Source organism: Phyllopteryx taeniolatus, chromosome 13 (genome assembly GCF_024500385.1).
Source record: "Phyllopteryx taeniolatus isolate TA_2022b chromosome 13, UOR_Ptae_1.2, whole genome shotgun sequence".
Classification (NCBI taxonomy): Eukaryota; Metazoa; Chordata; class Actinopteri; order Syngnathiformes; family Syngnathidae; genus Phyllopteryx; species Phyllopteryx taeniolatus.
The window spans coordinates 4,388,016-4,414,619 of NC_084514.1; the positions used below are offsets into that span (position 1 = coordinate 4,388,016).

General features: G+C 39.1%; 1 protein-coding gene across 4 annotated transcripts in view; it reads right to left on the minus strand.

Moving 5' to 3' along the window:
- stac (SH3 and cysteine rich domain) overlaps positions 1 to 26,604 on the minus strand; it is a 39,775-nt gene that overhangs the window by 8,333 nt on the left and 4,838 nt on the right. For 3 of the 4 annotated variants that reach the window (XM_061795573.1, XM_061795572.1, XM_061795575.1), the window contains 7 exons: positions 23,511 to 23,847; positions 17,219 to 17,352; positions 12,372 to 12,453; positions 12,184 to 12,290; positions 6,994 to 7,075; positions 5,289 to 5,359; positions 2,831 to 2,928 (listed from right to left, as the gene is read on the minus strand). In XM_061795573.1, coding sequence (XP_061651557.1) covers positions 2,831 to 2,928; positions 5,289 to 5,359; positions 6,994 to 7,075; positions 12,184 to 12,290; positions 12,372 to 12,453; positions 17,219 to 17,352; positions 23,511 to 23,847 — 911 coding nt within the window. Of the gene's footprint in view, positions 1 to 678; positions 1,915 to 1,996; positions 2,111 to 2,830; positions 2,929 to 5,288; positions 5,360 to 6,993; positions 7,076 to 12,183; positions 12,291 to 12,371; positions 12,454 to 17,218; positions 17,353 to 23,510; positions 23,848 to 26,604 lie in introns of those variants that run through there. The other variant, XM_061795576.1, reaches the window with a different exon arrangement.

Sequence of the window (26,604 nt, forward strand, 5' to 3'; positions counted from 1 at the left end):
GGGTCGCGGGCGTGCTGGAGCCTATCCCAGCTGTCATCGGGTAGGAGGCGGGGTACACCCTGAACTGGTTGCCAGCCAATTGCAGGGCACATAGGAACAAACAACCATTCGCACTCACAGTCATGCCTACGGGCAATTTAGAGTCTCCAATTCATGCATGTTTTTCAGATGTGGGAGGAAACCGGAGTGCCCGGAGAAAACCCACGCAGGCACGGGGAGAACATGCAAACTCCACACAGGCGGGGCCGGGGATTGAACCCGGGTCCTCAGAACTGTGAGGCTGACGCTCTAACCAGTCGGCCACCGTGCCGCCCACGCTAAGGTAATAATAATAATAATAATAATAATAATAATAATAATAAGTTAGTCATTATTACTTCTGCAAGGTAGCAAGGTCAATCATAAATATTAATGATTACTATGTACTTGATTATATTGAACTTCAACACAAGCAGGACATTGGACAATTGGTAAGCACATTCGTCTCACAGTTCAGTGGTTGGGGGTTCAAATCCAGGCTCAGGCCTTCCATTGTGGCGTTTGCATGCACTCCCTGTGCTTGTGTGGGTTTGCTCTAGGTACTTCAGTCCCCCCCCCCCTCCCCACTCCAAAAACATGCATGTTAGGTTCTACAACTACTACTCCTCTTCTTTGCGGTCTAAAAATCAATTAAGATGTTGTAAATCGGTACGTGTGTATCCAGCTTAATGAATCAATCGGACAAATTTTGGGCAAAATAAGACAACCAGAAGAGAATGTAGGGCATCACCATGACGCAACCAAAATGTCATCTGCAGTCCTGAGACAGCTGTTACACGTGCGAGTGACAGCGGATATTGTCATGGGTGCTGTGTGTGTGCAGGTGTGTTTATGGTGAGATATTTGTCTCAAAATTATTTACACAAATATATTTTAAATATTATTTACACGTTTTTCAGATCCACAAATATATCAGCGATTTAGATGTGTTTTTTAATGTTGTGCGTCCATTTATCATGACCCATCATTTGTAAATATTTAATTCCGCTTGTGAATTGTTGTAGGTGCATTTGTGGATCAGCGGGCCTGTCCCTCCATCCGCTAGGCAGAAGTGTTGCTGTCTCCGTTGAGAGCATAGACTATAAAATAGATGATTGAGAGCTAGCCATTGTTATTATTTAAACACTGTAATAATAAGATGATTTTTGTATCTCAAGGTCAATGTCAAGGTGCTTTTATTGTCAATTCTTCAATACGCGTAACACATACAAAGGATTGAAATTACAGTATTCAAGGGCCTGCGGTGCTACAAAAGACAGTACAAATAATAATATAAATATAAAAAGCTAAAAACTATGGTATATACAGTATAAAAAGTATTAATTGAATGTTCAAATATCAAAGATCAGGTGATGTGTGCAACATAGTCAAGGTCAGAGAACCAAGGCAAATAAGATGACAAAACCCCAACCCTGCAACCCTGAGTCTAGTGTGTGTGCGTGTGTGTGTGTGTGTGTGTGTGTGTGTGTGAGCATGTGTTTGCATGTGCATGTGCATGTATTTGGGGCGTCAGAGTTCAGGTGGGCAGAGAACAGAAGAGGTAGTGGGGGCAGAGCGGGCAAAGAGTTCAGATTCTTGACAGCCTGATGAATAAAACTGTCTTTGAGTCAACTAGTCCTGGCTTGCAGACTGCGCAGTCTCCTCCCAGATGGAAGCAGACTAGAGAGGCTGTGTGATGGATGGCTGGCATCCCCCACTATGCGGAGGGCTTTGCGGGTGAGGCAGGTGCTGTAAATGTCCTGCAGGGAGGGAAGAGAGGTTCCGATGATCTTCTCAGCTGCCCTCACTATGTGATGGAGAGTCTTGTGGCAGGATGTGGTGCATGCTCCATACCACACAGTGATGCAGTTGGTGAGGATGCTCTCAGTGGTCCCTCTGTAGAACGAGCACATGATGGGGTCGGGGGTCTGGCACTTGCTGACAGATGACGAAGCCGATTTATTTTTATTTTACTTACTTATGCTGCTGGTTGTCCACCTTGTTCAGCCATGGTCAGTTTACTGTGGATTTCAGCAGGGTCGGCCCATAGATGTTGGATTCCACATAAAAATGACTTGGATGGAGGAACAGGCTTTCCCACACATGGGAATACACAAGTTGAGAAACTTGTGTGAGTGTGAACATCTTGAAAACTGTTTGTCTCAAAAATAAATGTGCGTCCCCGCTGATCCACAAACGCACCTTCAACAATTCCCAAGCAGAATTGAATATTCACAAATGATAAGTTATGATGAATGCACACAAAACATTTTTAAAAAAACGTCTAAATCACGGATATATTCGTGGATCTGAAAAACACGAAAACCGTGGATATATTTGTGGATCTAAAAAAACATTCCTCATATGTGCTTGTGTGCGCGTGCTCTGCACTAAAACTCTGGACCTCCTATGCCAATGGGAACGTATACTGTATAACCATATTAAATAGGACATCTATAAATGGGAAGGGAGCACACGACTCTTCTTCTCTCCCTCCTCTGGGAAGACTGACCACTTGATACACCTTGAGACCACCAACATGTTGCTGAAACAGCAGGGACCAACATAAGGACTGTGACAGTTTGGTCTAAAGACACAAAAGAGGCGCTGCAAGGGACGATGTCACCGACTGGTTTTATGTTTTTAAAGAGGTACATTTTAATTCAAACGGAATATTTTATTTTTATTATTGTGTTTTGTGTTGTATGTTAGATTTTTTATTATGTACAGGACTTTGTTTTATGAAAGTGCTCTATAAATAAAGTTATGCGTGAGTGCGTGCGTGCATGCGTGCATGTGTGTGCAAACTTACCTCATGTCCAGATCATGGCTCTCCTGAGCAGTAAAACTGTACAAGGCCACATAGGTGTTGAGCTGGACTGCATCTTCGTGAAGCTGGCTGTCTTCCAGCTAGACACACACAGACACACAGCAACAACGACACATGAGTTGGCTTTCAGAGGAGAGTACAACACAGCACCTGAACACAACTACAACACAACCCCTGCTTACAGTGAACCTGCTTGAAGTGAATGTAACAAGCACAGCACACTTGATCAACCTCATCTGATTACGTTTTAAGAAAAAAACAAGCAGTGAATTAGATGTTTCACATTAAATTTAGGTCACATACATTTTTATCTTCTAGCAAATTCAATTCAAATAAGATTTTAAAGAGATGTGGCTTTTCTAATCCTTTCAAAACATTTTAATGATTGAATTCCATGGGGCTACGGTGGATTTTTCATTGTACAAAGATGTTTTGTTTGCTGTGCAAATATCAGGACAAGTGGAAATTATGTGCGTTCATGTGCAGTACATACAGTATGGCATTCTTCCAATCATTTATGGTGGTACTTTCTTTTTGAGAGTTGAGGGTTAATGAAAGTGTAATTTTCAAAGCTCCCCTAGAGGTGAACCTTGTTAGACCACTGCAAAGTGACGATTATAGCTTGAAGTAGATTAATTGTCAATCACGTGTTTTGGCATTAATAACATGGGTGCTGCACTGAAATCAGGAGTTGGGCGGTCGGCGCAGCAAACTAGCGGCGGTGCGCCAAGCATGTGAAGATATTTTACCAAAAAAGAGAGACGGGTAGCAAGGTCACTTGCAAAATATGCACGTCTGTCCTCGAATATAAAGTGACAAAACAAGGGCTATGAACGCCCATCTGTAAAGGCATTTGCTAACGCTAGCTGACGAAAAGCAAAAATCCTCACATTAGTTTAGTTTTTGTATTTTTGTAAGTTATTTTATAACACTTTTTTATTGTTGAAGGAAATTTAAATTAATTGTAATCAAATTCATTGATTCCCAATGCAATCTTAGATGTGAATATGTGTGTGTGAATCATTGTCTGTGCATAAGTTATACAAAACTTCTACTAGCAACATTTAAATAAAATTAAAATGAAATTGTCAATTACTCTTGATAAAAGAAAAATCCAAGGTAATATATTTGGAGGCTCCATGAACAAACTCACAATAAGTCTAAGTATAGCCTTGGCATTCACGACCTTGGCACACAGCCTTATGTTTACGTTATGCTGATAAACCGAGGAGCTGCAAAAGTTGAGCCACAATCTGTTCCTTTGAATCCACCGTCAACACAAGTGTGAGAAGCAGGATCTAGGAAGTTAAAATGGGATGGGAGAGAGGTGCACAGGAAGTTGTCGGAGAAGTGTCGGCCCAATTAGCACCTGTGTGTTTTTTTGCTGTTGTCAGTTCTATCACAGACACCTTGAGTGTGGAGCCTGCCTGGTACATATCACATTCCTTGAAAGGAAATGGTGCTTTTTGTGAAAAAAAACAAAAATGACAGTGAACTACAGAAAACACACAGCTGGTAATTCTTCAAGATGCCTTTCCTTGAGGCGCAAGGTAGTAATGAAGCCATGTGTCATTCATAAGGACTGGCTGATCGATGAGTTAGAAGCAAGCACAAGGCAAACTGACTGTGTGGTCTCTTGGGTCAGAAATAAAAATAATAATAAAAAAAACATCAAATGGCGAAAGTTTATTTGAGCTGACGAAGAGCTACTTGAGTAAAATCATACCGTTGAATTGACAATCAGCGGTCGCTGCCATTTTCCAGCAGCGCCTCCATCTGTGTGTGCCTTAGCTAATGGACCTGTCGGAGAACGCGCTAAAAACGCGCTTCCAGCTGTGTCATTCAAGTCTCTACCCCTTTGAGTAGCGAATGGACAAATTGTGTATTTGCCTTGTATGGTTATTTGTTCACGTTTATGTTTGCTCTAGTATCTGTGGTCTATTTTCCGCTGACAACAGAGATAAACATGCCAAACTAAAAAAGTAAGCAAAACAATGCACTCAAAACACAGAAAGCTCCTCCGCACATTCCATTAGGCAGAAAAAGATAAAGACGGGCATGCTTTTAAAGCTCCCGATAAGACTTCATCATTACCCCTCAGGAGTTGATAAGACATTCAAAGATTATTATTATTATTTTTTTTTTTTTTGCTGCCTGACTTGAATTCTATCTACTGCAGAGAATAAAGTAGCAGAAGCCCTACAGATCCAAACAGTGAGGTCAAGGCTTGGCTCTGTCAGTGCAGGCCTGCCGTGCTTGTGTCAGCTCCAATTTGATTTGTTACCGCAGGAAAAAGAACTTTTCCCTTCATTTCCTGGGAACTGAAGCAGTCATGGCGGAGGGCATTCAAGACATGATGATCTGTGTGATGCTGCATTTTTATACTCATCAGTTTTAGATCAAACCCATAGATTTTAATGTGCGCCCAGACATTTCTCACCTCAGAATTGTGGGGTGTTCTGTCTGGCTGATGGTGGTAGTGCTCAGCCCCGTTCTCAAGAACCGTGAAAACTGAGTGAAAATAAAATCATAATAAATAACATAAATGGGTAAAAATGATAGCTCACTCCACTAAATCCAAACACAAAAGAAAATAAATTAATTCAGGACTACTCAAATCATCTTTCCCCATCAAAATGAATGGAAATGCCAATAATCCATTCCAGCCTCCCCCAAAAAAAACAAATAAGGTTTGTAATGTGTTTTTAATAAGAAAAATACCACTAGAATATTGTACTTTATAAAAAATAAAAAAATACAGCAATGACATAATTAAATGCAATGTAAAGAAATTAAACAGTTTTGCCGCGTTTTGCTTAAATTCAATGGACACTGTGCTGCTCCTTCTGGTGTGCACACCTTGGCCACCTGGAGGCAGTATAATACAAACATAGAGATATACTGTACATGGAGCAGGACTCGGCTCCGCAATATATCTGTAATATTAGTCATTCGTCACACAGGATAAATAAAATATGTGACTATTGTCTTATTGTCGTCTACATGTTGCTTCACTGTTTAGGTTCAAATATCTGTTGCTTAAAGGGTTATAACACTGCGATACTGATGCCAATCGGTAACCCAATCTATATGGCATTTTGCATTGTTTGTTAGCATTAAGCTAAGTACTGTAGTTGTTTTAAATACACTATGTGTAATTCTCTTTGTTTTATATTAAGTTTGATAGTAAACTTTAACTGGCAGTGGCGGTAAACAGCTTGAAGACTGATTTTGTTGCAGAATTGTTCACTATTTGCCAAAGTGATGCTTGTTGTGAAGTGAGTTGAGTTGAAAAAAAAAATAAACGTAAAAAATTGTACCGGCATTACCAGATTACTAGCAACTTTTTATTGCTCAGTGACTGTTTGTCTCAAAAGTACTAGAGTGGCTGCAACTCCCGGAGACAAATTCTGTGTGTGTTTTTTGACATACTTGGCAAAATAAAGATGATTCTGATTCTGATTCAGATTTCTCTGCCACCCTACTGCACTCGTATCTCAAATTTATGCTCCCAAGTCCAAGCAAAAAATTGGTCAAACAACAGCTCGCATCTCGAAATAACTTGTAGATTTGGGTCACTCTTATCAAAAGGCACCACTGTATATCCATCCACTTTCTATTGCGCGCTTGTCCTCATTAGGGTTGCTGGTCAGCTGGGATGAGATAAATTTGGAGTGAGAGGCGGGGTACACCCTGGACTCGTCGCCAGCCAATCACAAGGCACATATAGGCAAACATAATAGTGGCTTGAGTTTGGAGTTGCGCACGGCGAGATGACAGACAAATATATATATATATATATAAACGACATCATCAATTAGTCAAATTCGACTTGACTATCACCACCTTAGCGTCGGCTACAAAAAATTTGAAGTCCTTCAACACCTGTCTTCCTGCACTAATGAATGCCTCTGATTGGGTCAGCGCATTACCCTTCACTACCCATTATTATGTAACTAAAATAACAAAACTAAAACAAAAAAAGGTAGGCACCAGTACTCAGGTTCCAATCATTTTTGTTTTCATTCGCAAAATGTGTCCAGCTCAGCGGAAAAAAAGGGGGAAACCCTCATTTGATGGATCACAGAATCCTGACAGGACTCAGTGTTGGGAAGTTTTTCCACTGTCACTACACGGCTACTCACCATCATCGCTGTGTTTTCTTGACAGTGCCTGTCTGCTGCTGTGAGCCACCGCTTCCTCTGGAACATTATCCAAGTCGTTGGTCTGCAAAGAAAAACTGGTATGAATTCAACAATTCAATGAAATCAACCCTGTGTTTATTATTGTGGCTGTTGTTTGCAGTAGCGTAACTGCACTGCATCATATGGCATCATAAAGTTCAGATGTTCTAGTAGGCTTCCCCCCCAAATAAAAAAAATAAATAAATAATTGCTTTATGGCAGAAACCTGAAAGGTATCGTTGAATGCTACTTGGAACTGGTCATACCATAGATTTTTCAAGTATATGTTCCCAACTTTTAATTTATTTTTCTAATGACTAAAAAGTCATTTTTACATTTCATTTTACACCCTACATTTGAAATCAGATAGGCTTACTTTCTACTCCTTAGCTTGTCAAAATAGTCACGTTATTTTTTTCAATTTCCGCGGATGCTGACACAATAGACTAAGACATAAATAGGGAGACGTAATGTCAACCACGTTGGAGATCTTGATTGAGTAAATGAGATCTTGGGGACTTTTAGGGTAGACAAAAACAGGGATAGCAACAACATGGAGGAACGTGAACCAAGGAGCATTAAAGACAATGATGCAACAGATTCGGAGAATCAAGATATTCCCCATATTTTTAAGAGAATTGGTTGATTTTGTCTGCTTCAAGAATAGTTTGTGGTGAATGCTTTGTCTTTTGCTAAGCCTTCTTTGTTTTTGTTTTTTTTGTTGTGCCAAATTATCAAAATGCATATTGCATATATATTAATTGACATACTTACTGTATATACGTAAGTACATTTCAGTTCATACTTTTTTACTTTTACTTAAGTAAAGAAGTTTAATTAGTACTTCTGCTTTTACCAGTCATTTTTTAAAACAAGTATCTGTACTTTTACTTACAGTAAGTACAGCGTGTGTGTACTTTTGCCAACTTCTGTATGCCCTGCCATTCAACGCCACTGCAAACTTATTTTGGTGTTCATTACATTGTGCACGTGTACCTAAAGTTCCGTCCGAGGAGTGTAAACAGACAGTGTTTCCAAGCATGCGTATACTATTTCCATAACACATGCGCGCGCACACAGCTCCACAAACAGCCTAAACATAGACTGAATGTCTTTTTCATGTCATTATATTGAAGAACAAATCCAGACTGCACACATGGAGCAAAGAAAGACAGACTTTGTCATGCGCACCTGTGGAGCCTCAACATTAAGAACACTGACCCACTGGATGATGTGCTGTTTTATAAAATACAAAGCAGTGATTCATTTACGAAATGAGTGTATACTCGTCAATCACTACAGTGTTGTTTTTGGAGTAATTTCCCCAGTGTCCGATTTGCTGTTCCTGCTGACTCTGTGTTCCTGTTCCTGCCCAGCCTCCTAACAGCTTAGTTTGTCACTGAAACAGCCAAGTGGGCGTAACAAGCGTTTGAAATTTTTTTCATTATCCTATGGCGCAGTTATGATTGACCCCTATGGATTTTGCCTGATGAGAAGATATCGTTCAGATGTGTGACAGGAACAGGAAAATTAATCTAAGTAATTCTGTTGATTAGACAGTATCTATAGTTCTCTATCCGATGCGTTTTATATGTAATACAGAGAAGGAGTCATGCCATATCACCGATAACAAAACTCCTTTCAAATCTGCATTCCCGTGCGTCTGGGTCATTTCAGCGCGTTTGTGACAGTTGGTGCTGGCCTCCTGCGAAGCAGCTTTCGAAGTGTGTTGTTCCAAGTTTTAAAGGCAATGTTGGGCAGAATGGGCAAACACATCCAATTGCCACGCACTTGGGACAAGTTAAAACAAACAAAATGTGGCTTTTATGCAGTTGCTGGTTTTCCCAAAATTATTAGAGCCATCAATTTATTTTCTGTAACTCAGTAATGTTTGTTTGTCTCTTTCACTAACACAATTTGCATTACGTCAGTCTTCATTTTTCACTTGCGGTGCTCTCCCAAAATGTTCTATGGTGAATACCATCAGAGCTACCTTAAGCAAAAAACCCTTTTTTAAATATGTCTGTCTCAATCACTATTACGCCTGTTGCCAACAGCAAGCACAATCTGTTAGAGTGAGTGAACACCGTTTTTAGCACCTAGTATTAAGCATACCGAAGATATTAGTGCCCCTGTATTTTCTCCCCTGTATAAAAACACCACTGTTCCATTCAGAGATGCAGAGGTGGCCCGAGAGTGCAACGTTTATAATCAGTCCAATTCATCTCCAGGGCTGTAACATGAGCGTTTTCACAACAGCTCCCTACATGACTGCTTGGACCAGAATTCCTTTATTGGTAGTGTTTATGGCTCCGCAGAGGTGGTATCTATTTGCTCCATCAGCATCAACATCAGCATGTCAGACGCAGGGGCACCAAATAAACAAAGTGTCTGAGGTGGACCAACAGTTTCAGTTTATCAGTTTATTTTTGAAAGGGGACAATGCAATTTCATAAAACACATGAAGTACACATGGTTAAAAAAGCCAGAATTAGCCAGAAGGCTAGTTTTCATCTGTAGTCCCCTGGCCATGATGTAAAAAAGCAGTAAAATACATCTACAAGACAATATAATACAGGATACATAATCAAACTATACTATTAAGAGAGAATAAAACCATAATGTTTTTGATCATAACAAAAAGACAACATAACATACTTGTCTTTTAGTGTTGGCAGCTATAGGTGTTAACTAGCCACATTTGCAGTTTTTTTGTGAAGGCCTTGTATGTTGTAAGCAGTTTAACCTCCTCAGGTACTGAGTTCCACTCACCAGCGCTCCTCACTGACCAGGCTGACTTACTGAAAGTGCTCCTGCGCAGAGGAATGAGACAGTCACCTCTGACAGAGCGTCGAGTGACACGCTCAGAGCTGTTTCTTTGGCTGATGAACTCAGCAGTACTTTATAAATCAAATTTAAATCTGCAAATATGTGAAGACTGTCCCAGTTTAAAAGACTATATATTTTTTAAATTGCACAGTGATGATAGTGCCTTGGTTTTTTATCCATCACTTTAATTACTTGTTTGTACAAAACGTCCAATGGTTTTTTTGCATTCTGACCAGCCTGGGACCAACTGGTTATGCAATAGTTAAAGTGACTAAGAATCATCGAATGCAGGTAAATTTTTGCAGCTTCAGTTGACATTTCATTCCGAATTGCACGAAAATTTGCGAGGTTTAATTTGATATTTTTACACAATTTGTCAATATGGGCTTTAAAGGAAAGCTGTGAATTATTATTAACCCAAGATATTTGTATTGGCTGACAATTTGCATTTTTTCTCCATTAACAAGTATGTCGGGGTCAGGTTATACTCTATTTGTTTTAGTGAAATACATGCCTACAGTTTTAGAAACGTTTAGCTGTAGACAGCACTCCTGCAACCAAGTTGTGACACAGGACATTGTATTAGTGAGTTTAGCAGCAACAGTATCTTTGGAGCGACCATGAACAAAGAAAACTGTGTCGTCTGGATACATTACGCACTCTGCTTCATGGCAAACAGTGGGCAAATCGTTGATATAAAGACTAAATAAAAGGGGGCCCAATATTGATCCCTGAGGGACTCCAGAGGTTAGCCTAAGAGACTCTGATCTGCAGTTGTTAACTGATACAGATTGTGTTCGGTCATGCAGATATGATTCAATCCAGCTCACAGCTTTGCGAGAGAAGTTAAATTTTGAGAGCTTGGTAAGAAGAACAGATTTATTTACTGTATCGAAAGCTTTCCTGAGGTCCAAGAACACCACCCCTACAACTCCACCCTTGTCGAGAGAAGATTTTATTTTCTCAATGAAGAGGCATGTAGCCATTTCAGTGGAATGCTTGGATCTGAAACCAAACTGCATGGCGTGGAGAGAGGGGGAGCTGCTGATTAAATAATGGACAATCTGCTCTGACACCCATTTTTCTGCAACTTTGGAAATGGCCGGAAGAATGCTTATAGGTCGGTAGTTATTCAGAGAAGTTGAGTCACCGGATTTAAAGACAGAGGTAACAATAGCAGATTTCCAGGCCTTTGGAAAGTGACCAGATGAAATTGAAAGATTAATGATTGAGGCAATAAGAGGAGCAAGAGTTGAACCTAGATCTTTGAGCATGCTCGTGTCCATTCCAAAAACATCCTTTGCCTTGCTTAGATGGTTTGAGTGAATGAATTAAATCGATAACTTTGGTCTCAGTAATATTTGTAATAGTAAAGAACTGCGTTGCAGACAATGCAGGGTATTCCTTCCTTTGTTTTACTGCAAACTTAGAAGAGATTTCTGACACAGATTCAATGAAGTAGTTGTTAAAAGCATCAGCCATCACTTGAGGTTCCGTCAGGATGTTTCCATTTAATTGAATTTGCATTAGTTTTGTTTTGTTATTTTGTGTATCACCCAATAGTTTTTTAATATAATTCCAGGTTATTTTTTGAATTTCCCTTCGCACTATTCAGAGCAGTAATGAAAAAGTCAGCTTTAGATTTTCTTATTTCTTTCACTACCCTATTTCTCAGTGAGATAAAGTGCTGTCTATTGTATCCTGATTTGACCGACAACTTCAAGGAATGATCGCGTTCTTTCATCAGTTTCAGAATAAATGTGTTTAACCCAGGCAGGCCATTCTTTCTAGCTTTTAGTTTAATTATCCGTGTAAATTGTATAATAATTTCTTGTATTTTGTTGGCAAGCTTCATGCTAATTTTTTAGTATTCTTACTTGTCCGACAAGTGTAAAAAGAGGTTAACAACTGTAAAATACAAAAACAACAAAACACTGAGAAGTGCTGACTTCTCTTGTCAGATCTAGTTTATCTTTTGGAATACGTGTCACAAAAAAACACTAAAAAGCCAAAGAAAACGCTAAATAACACTCAAGAGTTCATCCTTTGACCCTTGCTGAACTGAGGTCCGGTATGATATGCTAATATCTCGAGTGTTGCAATATAGGAAGGCAGTTTGGCACTCTCTTTTGTGCGAATTTAGAGGCACTGTTTTTCCCAAAATTTGGTTAAATTGCATCATCTCAGGGGTACTTCAACTTTAGCAGTCTATCTATATTTGATCCTCAATTTAATCCTGGTTAACAACTAGTAACAACAACAAACTAACTTCTGGACACAGCAAGTCTAGAGAGCTTAATAATCAACTCCGTCTGGCCTTACCGAGTTCCTCTGTGGAGACTCCGAGCCACTGGCCCGCTTGGCCTTTTGAGCCAATGACGTCCCAAACCTGAGGGCCTCATAGACGGGGTCCACTTTATTGCCACAAGCTGTAGTGGAACATAAGAAGGATATCTAAAAAGCCAGGTCAATAGCTCTAATAATGTATCAGGAAAAGTTAGGTCGCTCACCGATGGGCATGACTTCTTTGATGCAGCCGTACTGTTCCTGGATCAGTAACGGCGAGCTGTAGTACCGCCGGAAGCCTTTTGGCTGGGAAGAGCCACAATAACACATTGTTAATATGACAGTGAGTATAAGGATAATATCACAATGTAGTGAGTTCAGATTTTTGGGGTGACATTGTACTAAAAGAATTCAAGTAATTAAGCACCCAAATTTTAAAACCATCTATAGTGCTTGAACTCTCTATGGGTAGCGGGTAACTGGAGCCTATCCCTGCTGACTTTGGGCGAGAGGTGGCGTACACCCTGGACTGGGCGCCAACCAATCGCAGAGTGAACATATCGATATTGTCTGAAAGTTCAACATCACCCTGAACCAAAATAGACAATAACAAGCCCTGATGGGAATAGCAGCAGACCAAGACCTTGGTGCAAATGTAGTAATTGAAATGGTCTCAGTTGCTGAGCAAGCTAATGGAGAAGCGGTGGGAATGAACACTCAGAATTTCACCTCTGCGGAAACTGACATTATATGTGAATTAAAAGAATGAGAACGATTACAGCCTGAAATCATGCATGACCATCATAAATCATCAATCCAAATCTACAGATGCTTTCAGCTGAGGGGAAGAAAAAGTGGTAGACTAAAGTTGTGTGACCTCAAATAGGGACACCAGGACCCAGAGTTGGTCTGTACCATGGTCCTATTCTATTATTTACCTGCCTGATATCTGACCCAAGATGTTTTATGGTGGCTGGGACCACAGGAAATATCCGATATAAATATTAGTGTATGTATACTTCCTTAGTTACAGTGTTGAGATTTGTCAGCTACAGTATGTGTATCACTACATTACCATATGGTTGTTGTGTTTTTGAGAGAAAATGCATGATGCAATGGAGTAGGACACCACTGCAAATCATTCCACAGCTGATTGTTAAGAATGGTGAACACTGTGGAATTTATCATGTCTTGAAAATGTCTTACGGTAAAATGGAGTGCACTACTTGGCTGCATCCAGCCAGACTGTTGCTTCAGTCTCAACCAGTTTGTGAATGGGAAGAAACAGGAGTTGAGAACATTCGACAGAAACATTCCCATTCGATATTTTGAAAATAACAATTAATCCACTAATTGGGTTTAGGTTAAGTAGGGTGAACTTTGGGGTTAGCGGTTAGGAATAGGCTTAATGGGGTTTTTTTTAGGGATAGGGATGAATTTTTCCCATAATCCATAAAGGGAATTTTGCCAAATACACATTAAATATGGTTAGGCCTCAGAGTTGGGCTTAAATGTAGAGGTAGTTTTTTTTTTTTACCAAAATGTTTATTCAAATCTCAAAGAATCATTGAAGTCAAGCACTCATTTTCAATGCTGTCGAGAGGACATAATAAGAACAGTGCAAACATTTGATGGGTAACATGCAGAGAACAAATTTCGTGTGCATGCATGCATGCATGCATGTTCATGACAATAAAAGGTTCTTCTTCTTCTTCTTCTTATGTGTAAACATGAGTGTTAGAGTCTATAATGGAGGATGTAATGTTATTTATGTAAATAGTGAACGGGAATGTACCCAGCATTGAGCCTTGAGGAACACTCAAGGTTAATAGGAGGAAAGCAGATGGAGATTTACCAAGGGTTATCCATTGTTGTCACTGGGATGGATAATTACGAAACTAGTTACATGAACAGGAGTCTAATCTAACATCTGTCAGTCTTTGTATAGCATTGTCAACTGTCTAAAAAGCTTTGTTGAGATTTATGACTTTTTATGTAGTGGTACTACATGTGCTTTGTCAAATATTTTTAACATTTGATGATGTGAATGGCGGAAGAGTGAACAAAGAGAAAGAACGGGGGGGTTAGGGTTCGGGTTATGGTTAGAAAGTTTAGGGTTAGGAGTGGGGTTAGGTTTAGAAGGGTAGTAGTAGGTGTTGGATTTAGTAGGGTTAGAGTTAGGGATTCATTTTTTCAAATACCATCAAGGAATTTTAGTCAAATGTCAAACCACAACAATAATCTTTTTATTATAATACCCAAACTTTATTATCTTGTAAAAAACATGTTTGTTGATACCCATCTCGTATTGTATTTTCATTAGCCTGTGCACATGTTCCTAATGTTGTGTCCGATGACCACAGTGACGCAACAGATGTCCTCTTGCTCGAAGAGGGTTCTCAGGCCGAAGGGAAACAAGCATGCCCGCAGAAGCGTCCCAAGTTTATTACGAATTTAGAGCTGAATCCCACTGGGGAAACTTTGTACGCTTTGACCTCTCAACTTCATTTTCCACTCCTGAGAGACGATCACATCATCTTTCCCCTTCCCCTCGTTGTTCCTTCAGCAGAAAGACGCTGGATGAGCTAGTATTACAAGCATCAAAAAATGTTCCTTTAAAATAACCAAATATGCAGGATTCGAAACGACCACAATTTATCCCACCAGGCATCCTCCAATTGTTACAGTCATGCTAGTTAGTGTATGTGACCAGGTACACCACAAAAAAACAGTATTAGAATATTGTGGAAATCTCAATTTGTTTCAATAGTTCAATTCAAAAAGTGAAAATCATATTATATAGATTCACCATACACATCTGAAAATATTTCATGATTTTTTTATTTAATTTTACAATTTGGATGATTATTTTTTAGAGCTAATGAAAAAGCCAAAATTAACCATCTGAAGAAGTCTCAATATTACCTCAGGTTATCGTTCCATGCCATTTGGAGAATAGTAGCATTGTTTTTAATATAGAAATTAGGAATTGGCCTTTGTGTTTAATGAATTTACATAATCCTCTATATGACTACTAAAAAATATATTTTTTTCCACCATATGTTAATTTCATTTAAATGCACCTGTATATTAGGGATGGCTACTTGCTTCATAAACATTTTTTTTTAAGTGACAGAAAATTTGATTCATTTTCATGGTTGTATTGTGTAGTGCAGTGATTCTCAAAATGTGGTACTAGTACCAGTAATGGGGCTCTCTAATGGTACGTGAAAGTACAGTTCAGTAAAATGTTTTAGTAGAATACATTTGTATTTAACCTTTAAGATGTTGGTTTGAAAACATTTATTTAGGTATAATTTTTATTTAACATTTATGTGCAATATGTGCAATTTTATTGAATAATTATTTAAGTAAATTGTTTCTTCCTAGCCCTGCGATTGGCTGGCGACCAGTTCAGGGTGTACTCCGCCTCTCGCCCGAAGATTGCTGGGATAGGCTCCAGCACGCCCACGACCCTCGTGAGGATAAGCGGAACGGAAGATGAATGAATGAATGAAAATGCAGTGTTAATGTTCAACTTGTGAATAATGTTGTAGTGGCTTACAGTAATATTAAATATCCTTTTTAGGAATAAAATCTTTGTCTTGTTTTTGATGAATACTTAGGCTTACTACGCTATTGTTTCTTAATGTTTGACATGATGATGGAACTTGGAGAGCTAACTGTTTTTTTAGGTGGTACGAGGTGTACAAAGTTTGTGAACCACTTGTTTAGTGCAGTGGTGTATCATATTTCGAGCTGTTTCTAACATTGTGGTAACCCAATTCATATGAGAAGGGACAGTGTTAGAACTACTGCAATAGTAAATATTGTAAAATGATTACCTCTTGTATTGAATTGTACTGTGTACCTAATGTAGTAGCGGTGCTATATGGCTTAGTAGCATCTCTCACTGTAGTATTTCCTGTGTAGGTTTATGGACAAAAATGAGGTTCTAATGTAATTAGTCTAAAGTTTTTTGTCAATGCTCCAAGAACATTCCAAAGTATCATCTTACATACTGCACATGGGTTGTATCTTCACTTATGGTCATCTTGCGTTCGCTTTATAAAAGCTATAATTTTCATTATAAATAGTAACCCCGATGAATGAGGCCAACAACATCTGTTCTGTTCACATGAGTGTAATGAAGCCCTGTCAGGGACCAATTGCATCGATCCTGTGACGTAAATAGGCTGGCGGTCACGTCAGGTCATGGTCGGGCGGCGAGGGACAGAGGTTTTGTGTCGGTGGCGTGGTTTGTGACAATTAGCTAGCAGATTGACTGGCAGAGGGATGATATAACGATGATGAGGAGCAAGAGGAAGAAACGGAGGATGACGAGGACGGACGGTTGGGAGTCACAGATGTACCGGCACACTCACACATAGAGTAGAGTGTGATTTCTGAATAAGCGCATTCTGCTGGGGAATCATCCAATACTTAATGTGTCTGTATTAATCGTCCAATGCAATAATAGTTTACGTATGTGTTAAGAATTATGGCAATTGTGCGGAATTGATCGACAATACAATACAATTACAATACAATTGATTGACAATAATCACTACTACTCCACTAATTATGCAAAACTGGCATGGAAACAGGAGCTCAGAACATTCAAATCCAAAATGATATTTTTTTTTCCTATCCATCCATATTCTAAACCATTTCTCCTTTTTAGGGTTACTGGTGAGCTGGAGCCTATCCCATCTGACTTTGGGCATAAAGCGAACTACGACCTGGTTTGGTCATCATTCAGTTACAGGTTACATATAGAGACAGACAAACATGCACTCTCACATTCACATCACCACTGAGTACGAACTGAATCCATGCTGCCTGCACTGAAGCCAGGCAGATATATCACCATTACATCAGTGATCAGTAAAAATAACAAATAATGTCCTCATAGTTAAGGAAATGTAGTCAAAACACCAATCTCTAATTGCTACAGTGATGCCATCACCAATTATGTTCCTGCTGATGCCATCACCAATTATGTTCCTGCTGACAGATGCCAACGTGATCGTGGCGATGCACATTTCACGAAGGAGAGCGGTGGTCTCACCAGTTTGCCCATGCACCGCTGCTGTCCAACGCCGTTCTCGCACTTGTGGTGGAGGCTCATCTTGCAGGCTTTGCAGCGCAGGCCGTGCTTGGCCGTGTTGCCCGCCAGGAACACCACATGCTTGGCTGTGGTACCTGATACACACGCACACAAAGGTTTCAAATATGTTTTCACATATGGCTGTACAAGGTACAGTATGTTGTACATGGACATAGAGTGAAGCGCTCACATGTTCGCAGTTCAGCATTCACAAATTCACCTATACACAAATTTTTGCTGAGGAACTATATTCTGTTAGTGCTGAAAATTTCACCTATTTGCTGTTTTTTTGCTCAGGCCAAACCCATGTCTAATAAAAGAATATTGCTTTGGTACAATGTTGTGGCATCTTGGTTACAAGGACCATTGTCGAAGTTAGGAGAGGAGCGTCAGCGCCTTGTCTAATAGAAAAAAAGTGCTTTGTTGCCATCTTTTGACAGCTCCATCATCACGTCATTGATGAGATATTTCCATGAAAAATTGTCTGTTCCTATGAACTTGCAATTATGTGTAGGATGGGAAAACTATGTCATCAAAGCATTGCATTTATCATTGATAGCATCAAGCAACAGATTTCATAGTTTAAAAGCCTTAATTTAATGTGCATGCATCAATCAGACTCTGTTCAGGAAAATCAGTAGATTATTATCGTCATCTCAAAACATTAAGTTTAACATCTAAGGTCGAAATATCGCTTATTAAAACAAAGTATGGGCAATGTTTGATCGATCTTGTGAGTCTTCACTTAAACTAAGCGAGCTCAGTAGTGGGAAGATGGATTTGATGGACCGTTCTGGTGGCAAAGGGATGTACGTGGTAAAAACACAGCATAATAAAACATGTTTTCATTGCTCATTTATTGAAAATGTAATAATTGAAAAGGCAGGGGAAATGGAATCACGTTATCGTCGTCTTCACATGCTCAAACTGCATCTTCGGCAGCTTTTCTCGGCTGAAAGCAAACCTGCCAAAAATGGCACGCGGAGCATTCGAAATGTGGCAGATCCCACAAAATATGACACATACATGTTGTGCATTTCTGGCGAGATGAATTAACCAATTAAGTGCCTTCACCATCTCACCACTTCATGCAAATTAGGTCTATTTGGCCTTAGTCTGCCCATTTTTTTTTGTTCCATTCTAGTTTTGTAAGGCCATAAAACCTTTCTATTGGATCACATTAACAGGTGAACATGATGGAGGCATTTTCCCACAAATGAAAAACTCGTTTGGCAAAATACATATCCCAAACATCAAAAACTACAGCATACTAATCATCCTCTTTAAACAGCCCTGTTCATAGCAGCTGTAAAAAAAAAACATTTTTTTTTTCTTTTAATAGTTGTACCTTTCCCACACGCTCGGAAAACTTCTAAACACATGTTATTAACACACAGGACCGCAGCTCAGTCAATGGGGGGCTGGCACTTCAGAGAATAATATATTTGAAAAGTAAATTTTAGATATGCTCTTTTTATAGGGAAATACGGTTTACTAAACCAAGAGAACCCACCATGCGCCAAGTCCATGGTGGTTGCTTGCTTCTACATAAAGAAGGTCAGTTTGTTTCATAGTTCTGTTCTGCAGTTGTGTATTGATTGGGCAGTGATGTGCACTTTCTCTGGCCCCGCCCACGCGCTATTCATGTGAAAATGCGAACATGCAAACGTTATATTGATCACTGTTGTCCTTTTACATCAGAGGTAACCAATCATTTTCCATTCAGGCAGTCATGCAAAGTGACGGAGTACAAATACTTGATTGAAGTAGATTTTAACTGAAGTGGATTTTTCATTTATCTTTACTTGGGTATTTATTTTTCTTTTATGTTTAAATTTAACCCCTTACATGTGAACATAGATATCTGTACTTTCTACTCATCATCTTATCTAAATAGGCTCGTTACTTTTTTCAACCTCAACAAATGACAACATGGCGTAAAAAAACACGGTTGAGATCTTGAGTGATTGAGATCTTTGGGTCTTATAAGGCAGGGGGGAAAAAAACAGGAAAAGCAACAACATCGAGGAACATGAACCAAAAAGCAACAACGACCGCATGAGATTCAGAGAAGCAAGATAATGCCCATCCATGAATTTAAAGAAAACGATTTGATGTTGTCGGTTCCAAAAATGATTCATGATTAATGCGTTGGGTCTTGTGCCAGCCTAAGAAACACAGGTTTCTGGCAATTCTCCATCTAATCTAAAAAAACACACTCAGGTATATTTTCAACTGTTATCGTTACCTAAATTAGCATGTTAGCAATGTACGGAAAAACGTTTTGCTAGTATAAAACTCTGAGCCAATGCTAGCTAGCTCTTTGTTTAAAAAAAATAAACAGGTATTGTCTATAATTAACAGTAAAAAAAAATAAAAAATTACTTTTGTAGTTATCTACATTTTAAAATCTGCACTTTTTTACTTTTACCTAAGGAGTTTCAATCAGTTCTTCTACTTTTACCAGTTATTTTTTTATACACATATCTGTACTTTGTACAGGGTCCGAGTACTTTTTATATACTGTAGTATCTGAGGTAAGATTGAAGTAAATCCAGCGATACACCTGATCCCGGAACAGGACAGCAAACACAAGTAGACGTGTACTTGAAGCAACAAGGCGTGAAAACAAATCTGTCAATCTCTGCTTTCTCTACACGTGCTGACTACAATGCGAGCCGCCACCGAACTTGACCCTCCGCTTCTGTGGCTACAGTGAGACAGAAAACCGTCAGAAACATGATCTCGGTTTAAAACCTCGCCCGGTGACCGTGGATTGCCATGACAACAGCACGTCAGCATCACTAACACAACCCAGATCATTTTTTTAGGGCAGTCTGAATCAGGTCGTCCAAGATGAGTTAAACTGAGGTCGTAACATCATCCATCTTTACTACAAAAAAATGCAGTCATGAGGTATTGTTTTATAATCATCATCAACATCAACACCATCATAATAATAATGATACATTTTATTGGTAACACACTTTTGATTTGCTTTTAGTTGGCAGTCTTGTAATAGTACAAATATTTCATTACTGTAGGCTACTTAAGCAGAAGTTTCAGGTATCTGTATTTTACTTCATCATTTATATTTCTGGCAAATTTCACTTTTACTCCATTACATTTCCTAAATAAAATATATACTTTTCCTCAGCAAAATTTCCCCTTACCATCGTTGTTACTACAAAATAAAATCAGAAGAAATTGTTACTTGACACAATGCCTGAACAGTGGAGCGAAAAGCGGAAGAATAATCCTGTATTTATGTGGTTGGATACGTTAATGTAATGAATGACACACAAGTAATCAAGAAAGCTCCATATGAGCCAATGTCATGTGGTGGCATGGCTTACACAACACATAAATGTTCAACTACACTACTGAAGTCAAAAGAGCATTAAACAGCGGCAGCTCATTCAGAATGCTGCAGCTCGGGTTCTGACCAGAACAAAGACGTCAGAGCATATTACTCCAATTCTAAAGTCTCTACTCTGACCTTCAGTCAGCTTTAGAATAGATTTTAAAGTTATATAAACCCAATAGGGCGCTGAGATCTACAGACTCAGGTCAAATAATGGAGCACAGAGTCCAAAGCAAACGTAGTGAAGCAGCATTTAGCTATTATGCTGCACACAAATGGAATAAGTTGCCAACAGAAGTGACGTCAGCCCCAAGTGTCAATGTTTTTAAGTCCAGGTTAAAAACGCTTCTTTTTTCTCATGCTTTTTAGAGCATTTCCACCTTTAAATGATCTTTCTTGCACTCTACACTGTTTTAATTGTACTTTTATTTTTCTCTTTGTTTTAAATGTTTAGAAGCTGTTTTTTTTTTTAAACAAACAAAAAAAGCTGTTAATCATGTAAAGCACATTGAGTTACCTTGTGTATGAAATGTATAAATACATTTGCTTTGCTTTGCTTACTTCTAACAAAGTTATTTTGTGTGTGTATACTTGCACTTTAACTCAAATATCGCGTTCAGGTACTTAATACAAGACAGTTAGTTACAGTACACTTGTGTCCTTGTCACGTTGCCGATCAGCTCGTTTGGTCTGACTCACTTCAACGTGAAGAGGAGAAAAGTACGCCTCCATGCTAGCAGCTTAGCGGATCACAAACTGACAGTTGGGAATGGTGGGCGTGCTGGAGAGGGGGGACCTTGGTTGGTGTGTGTGTTTGTGCGTGTGTGTGTGTACCACTAGTATATTGTAAATTAATGCTGCTGCTTCACTTAAGCTACTCGCAGACTATTGGGCAGACATTAGTAGAGTGATCTCCTATAGTTGACGAGGTGTTGGAAGGAAGTGCCTGTTTTCATTTTAAAAAATGGAAGCCCTTCCATTTCAACTGAAATCATCTTCTACAAACAAGTGAAATGGTCTGTACACACAGGTTAGACCCTCTCAAACACACAACTGAAATACAATCATATACTAAAATACGCTTATATGAAAAACTGAAATGCGCTCATATACTGAAATATGCATTTCAGTAGTATGTATGCCAGCGTGTCAGCAGAGTCTATAAAAGCATTTCAGTGTTGCAGGTGAAAGCAACATGATATTGTGTACATGATAGCATTTAGTTATGTGTATAAAAGCGTGTCAGCTGTGTGTGTTAGAGCATTTTAGTAGTGTATGACAGCTTTACAGTAGTGTGTATGGGAGTGTGTTAGTAGTAGGGATGAGAGTATTTCAGTAGTTCTTGTGAGAGCATTGCAGTAGTGTGTATGAAAGTGTTTCAGTAGTGTGCATGAAAGCATGTCAGTAGTGTGTTTGAAAGTGATTCGGTAGTGTGTATTAGAGCGTGTCGGTATGAGAGCATTTCATTGGTGTATGTGAGAGCTTTTTGCTAGTGTGCATGAGAACATTTTAATAGTCTGTACAAAAACATTTTACTAGTGTTTATGAGTGTTTCCGTCGTGTGCAAGAGAGCATTTCTGTAATGTGTGTGTGAGAGCACTTTAGTAGTGTAGGTGAGCAAAGAAAAATGTCAGTTTTTGAAATTTCATTGGTCAGAGAGTTTCAGTAGTGTGTGTGTGTGTGTGTGTGTGTGTGCGTGCGTGTGTGTGCGTGAGTAATCCTGAATTATGTCCCTAACGGGCCCTCATATTTCACACTGTGTGTGGTGCTGCTCCGGAATCTTCCCGTCTCATCAATTTGACACTTATTTATTTGTACCTTTCACTCCAGCACACGTTTGTTTGTTTTTTGTTTTTGTACGTGCTCTTAGAATAACTACGCATTGATCCATTAATCCAGCGGTATTACTTCACGCCTTCATACTTCCTGTGAAAATGTACCTCCTCCGCTTCCTCTTCTGCTTACACTCTCGCCTCTGCAGACTAATTAAGTACCCTAACAGCATTTTTGCTTGTTTTTGCTTTGAAAAAAAAGTATTTAAAAAAAATTGGATGTACATCTCCATTGACAAGGCGTTGTACCCATTAAAAAAAATTTCTGAAAGTGTGCCTATTTAATCTATTACAGGCTTCATAACATTTGGGGGGGAAATGACTAATTCACTGCATTTATTACCACTTCACTGGTTTAAAACTGTTAAAATACTATTATTCCAAGTGCCGTCCCATAAATTACATTTCACACTCAGTCAGACACACAAACACGTCCCTCGCCCACATAGGTGTTTATTTAATTAGCAAGTCGCTGCAATCCATAACACATCGCCAGTCGATGCGCAGGTATTTTTATTATATGCCACCGAATGTAATTCATTTTTACACAGTGCCAATTCAAATTGTCTTTCCAGCACAGGCTTTAAACAACATAAACTAGAACTGTTTAAAAAAACAACTTGATTAATGTTGTTTTTAAATGGCTTTTTAAAGCACAATGTTTAGACTTCGTTTTTTCATTTATTTATTTTTTTATGAAAGAGGTGTCTGGGCTGCAATGTAATCCTTGCATATTTATTATGGCTGGCACATCAAATTTATGCAGACATTTCTTAATTTTTTTTTTTCTTAATGTTTTTTTTTCTTAATTCTTCTTTCTAATGACGGAGTGTGAGGCAAGGAGCATGTGGGTGTTTAATGTTGCCCATCTGAGGATAAGTGACGTTGGTTTCAATTTTGGATGCTTTTTGTCCCCGAAGGAAATAATGGAAAATGTCAAACAATTTTGTCATTAATGGCTATGTGTTTTTATTTTGAGGGGATAGTAAATTGACACTTTTTTTGCATCAGGCTACTGTTATATACTGTATCAAAGGTACATGTGTTAACCCCATACCTACGATCATGTGGTTGCAAACGTCGCAGAAGGTGGGCTTCTTGAAGATGTGCTCCATGAAGCAGTGCCCGGCCGAGTCCACCTGTAGGGGGTTGCGCGCCTGCGAGCGTGACGTGGGCGGCGGAGCGCAGGGAATGGCAGGGGGCACGGGCGGGATAGGCGGGCCGGTGGTGACGTGCGGCGGCGCCATGCCGATGTTGTACAGGTGGCCCGTGCTGCCGCTCACGTCGGAGAGGAGCTCCATCTTGTTGTCGCCGCTACTCCGGAAGAAGTTGTCGGCGCTCTTGCTGCGGACGCTCTTGGTCTTGAAGGACAAGGAACGCTTGAGCTTTTGGAGCTGGAAGGAAGAGAATGAAATGGTTGAATAAGCAATTACAGTGGAAGTTGAACAATTCAGAGTTAAACAAAAACATATTTTTTTTAAATCAGGAAAACTGAAATGGTGAAAAACTGTTTAACGCTATAGCGCCGCAATTCAGTACTCTTTAGGTCTCAGGCTCAGGCAGGTTTTCAGCAAGTATCTTCAAACACGTATAATGCATTTAGAAACAAATCTCTGAATTCACTTTGCAGGGTCAACTTTTATGCCATCAAAATGTGTTGCCGTAGCTTTGCTAACGTGAACTGAGTAACAAAAAAAAAAAAAAAAGCTAAATTAGCTAATGTTAACAACCGAAAAACCTAATCTATTAATTTTTGAATGCAAGAAGCTGGTAGTTTTTAGGTTTTTATGATTCAAACCAACAACATTAATCAACACTGAAAGCAGAGGCAGCAAAAGTACCGACACTCTGTACCTAAGTAGAATTAGATATGTGTGTAAAAACATACTTTGATAAAAGTAGAAGTACCGATTGAAACACCTTTCCTTAAGTCAAAAAGTTAAAAAGTGCAGATTTTAAAATGTACTTGACTACAAAAGTTAAACAAAAAAATGTTTTACTGTAAATTATAGACAATAACCGTTTTGTTTTTTAAACCAAGAGTTAGCTTGCATTGGCTAAGGCTTTAATGCTAGCAACGTGTTCCCGTAACATTGCTAACATTGTAACTTGACAAACAAACAAATGCTATAATAGCCAATAATAACTGAAATATTTTTTCAGATTAGAAGGACAATTTTTGAGTGTCAGAAATTTTCTTAGCCTGGCACAAGACACAACGCATTTACCATGAATCATTCTTGGAGGTGACAACATCTAACATTTTTTTAAAATAAGGCTATAGATGGGGAATATCTTGCCTCTTCGAATCTGTTGCATCATTTTCGTCACTGCTCCCTGGCTCATATTCCTCCATGTCGCTGCTGTTCCTGTTATTTTCTGCCTTATAAGTCCCCAGGATCTCAGTCAATCAAGACTTTACCTCTTTCTATTTACATTATTTTAAAGTCGAGTCGTCATCTGCAGAGGTTGAAAAAAAAAATAATAAAGAGCCTATTTTCACATGTACGGAGCAGAAACTAAAGATATCTGTTGAAATGTACAGAGTGAATGTGAAAAGTAGTACTCCAGTAATGTACAGGTAGGTACCTAAAAAAAAAAATCACCTTAGGTACAGAAACAAAGTATTTGTACTTCATTGCTTTCCACTACTTAGTACAGAGTGTGAATACTTTTGGTGCCTCTGGTCACACACACGTTAGGACACCTTGGAACTGTATTAAATTGCGAAACGAAAAGTATAGTATGTCTCTTTCATGTCCAGTTGTGCCACCATTTCTAACCATACACTAAGCTAACGAGAAGAAAAATGTCTCCGCAACTTAAATGGTCTTCCCCACCTGGACGCTGATGTGATTTCTAGGTGGGGCAGTCGTGGCATCACATCCGTACCGTTCGGCACATGGTTGAGCCACCTGCTTCCTGTCATGGCGGCTCTATCAATCTCATTATCTTCCACGCTGACAACCCCTCATTTCATCTCCTCCTTTCAGTTGCTTTATAAAGAATCCCTGCGCTACTCTAATGAGACTGAAGGGCTCTTATGTGGGGGAATTGATTCTGTTTTGACATAATTGAAGAGTGGAGCAGAACTCCTAATGAGCCTTCGTGCCCTAATTAGGCCGCACAATACCGCGAAGAATTTGTTTTCATCTTGCTAGTGAAGATACTTGCTCATATTTTCATATGAATGACACCTTTTGGTTGGTAATATTGTCACAGATAGTGCCTAGCTTCAAGTGCTTATCATTTGAGCTTTGGTGTGGGGAGGATCAATAATTCCTGTGTGTGCGACTAATCAATATGGCACACTCACATCCCAGTGGTACATGATCAGGGCCAGCGAGGCCTTCTCTGCTCTAAACACTATCGTAAGCACAGACTTACATTTACCAGATAAATTCTAACATTTGTTCATGAAATATTATAATTTTTTTTCCCAACAGTCTATCCTCCTTATTTCATATGATGTCTCTGGGATCTCTTATATGCAGACTCTATTGAAGAATTGTAAACCTCTTCTACTATTAGTACTCAGTAATTTTCTTTAATGTTACTCATTTTTCATGGAGGATAAAGAATATATGCCTCTGCGTATTGTTATATTATCTGTCTACATGTGTTGTTCCACCATTTGTGTTCAAATATCTTAAAAGGTTGTAAAACAGCGACTATTGATGCAAGACATTTTGCATGTCAATAGTATATTATTGGGAACTGGGAAGTGAGTTGAGTGGAATGGAATTTACTGCTACCATATAGCGCTCGTATCTCAAGTTCCAGCTCGCAAGTCGAAGCAAAAAATTGGCCAAATGAAGTATCATATCTCGTAAAATCAGGTCACTCATATCTCAAGTTACCACCATATCAACGTTTATGCTTCGCGGAGATACTGTTGAGCTGCTCCTGTGCATCTTTGGTTGTGCTGAACACACAAACACACACACTCTCACACACACACAACCTTATCAATGATAAATCATGACATTAGCACTAACAATGTGTTTAAGATGACTTGAAATGAAATACTTTCTCACTAGATGACATCCCTGAAAAGGTAGTTCTGTAAATTGTTTATAACCCTCCTGTTACCTTTTATCCTTGGAGTTAATTTGACCACATTTTAAACCTCCTGTAAATAAAATATGCTG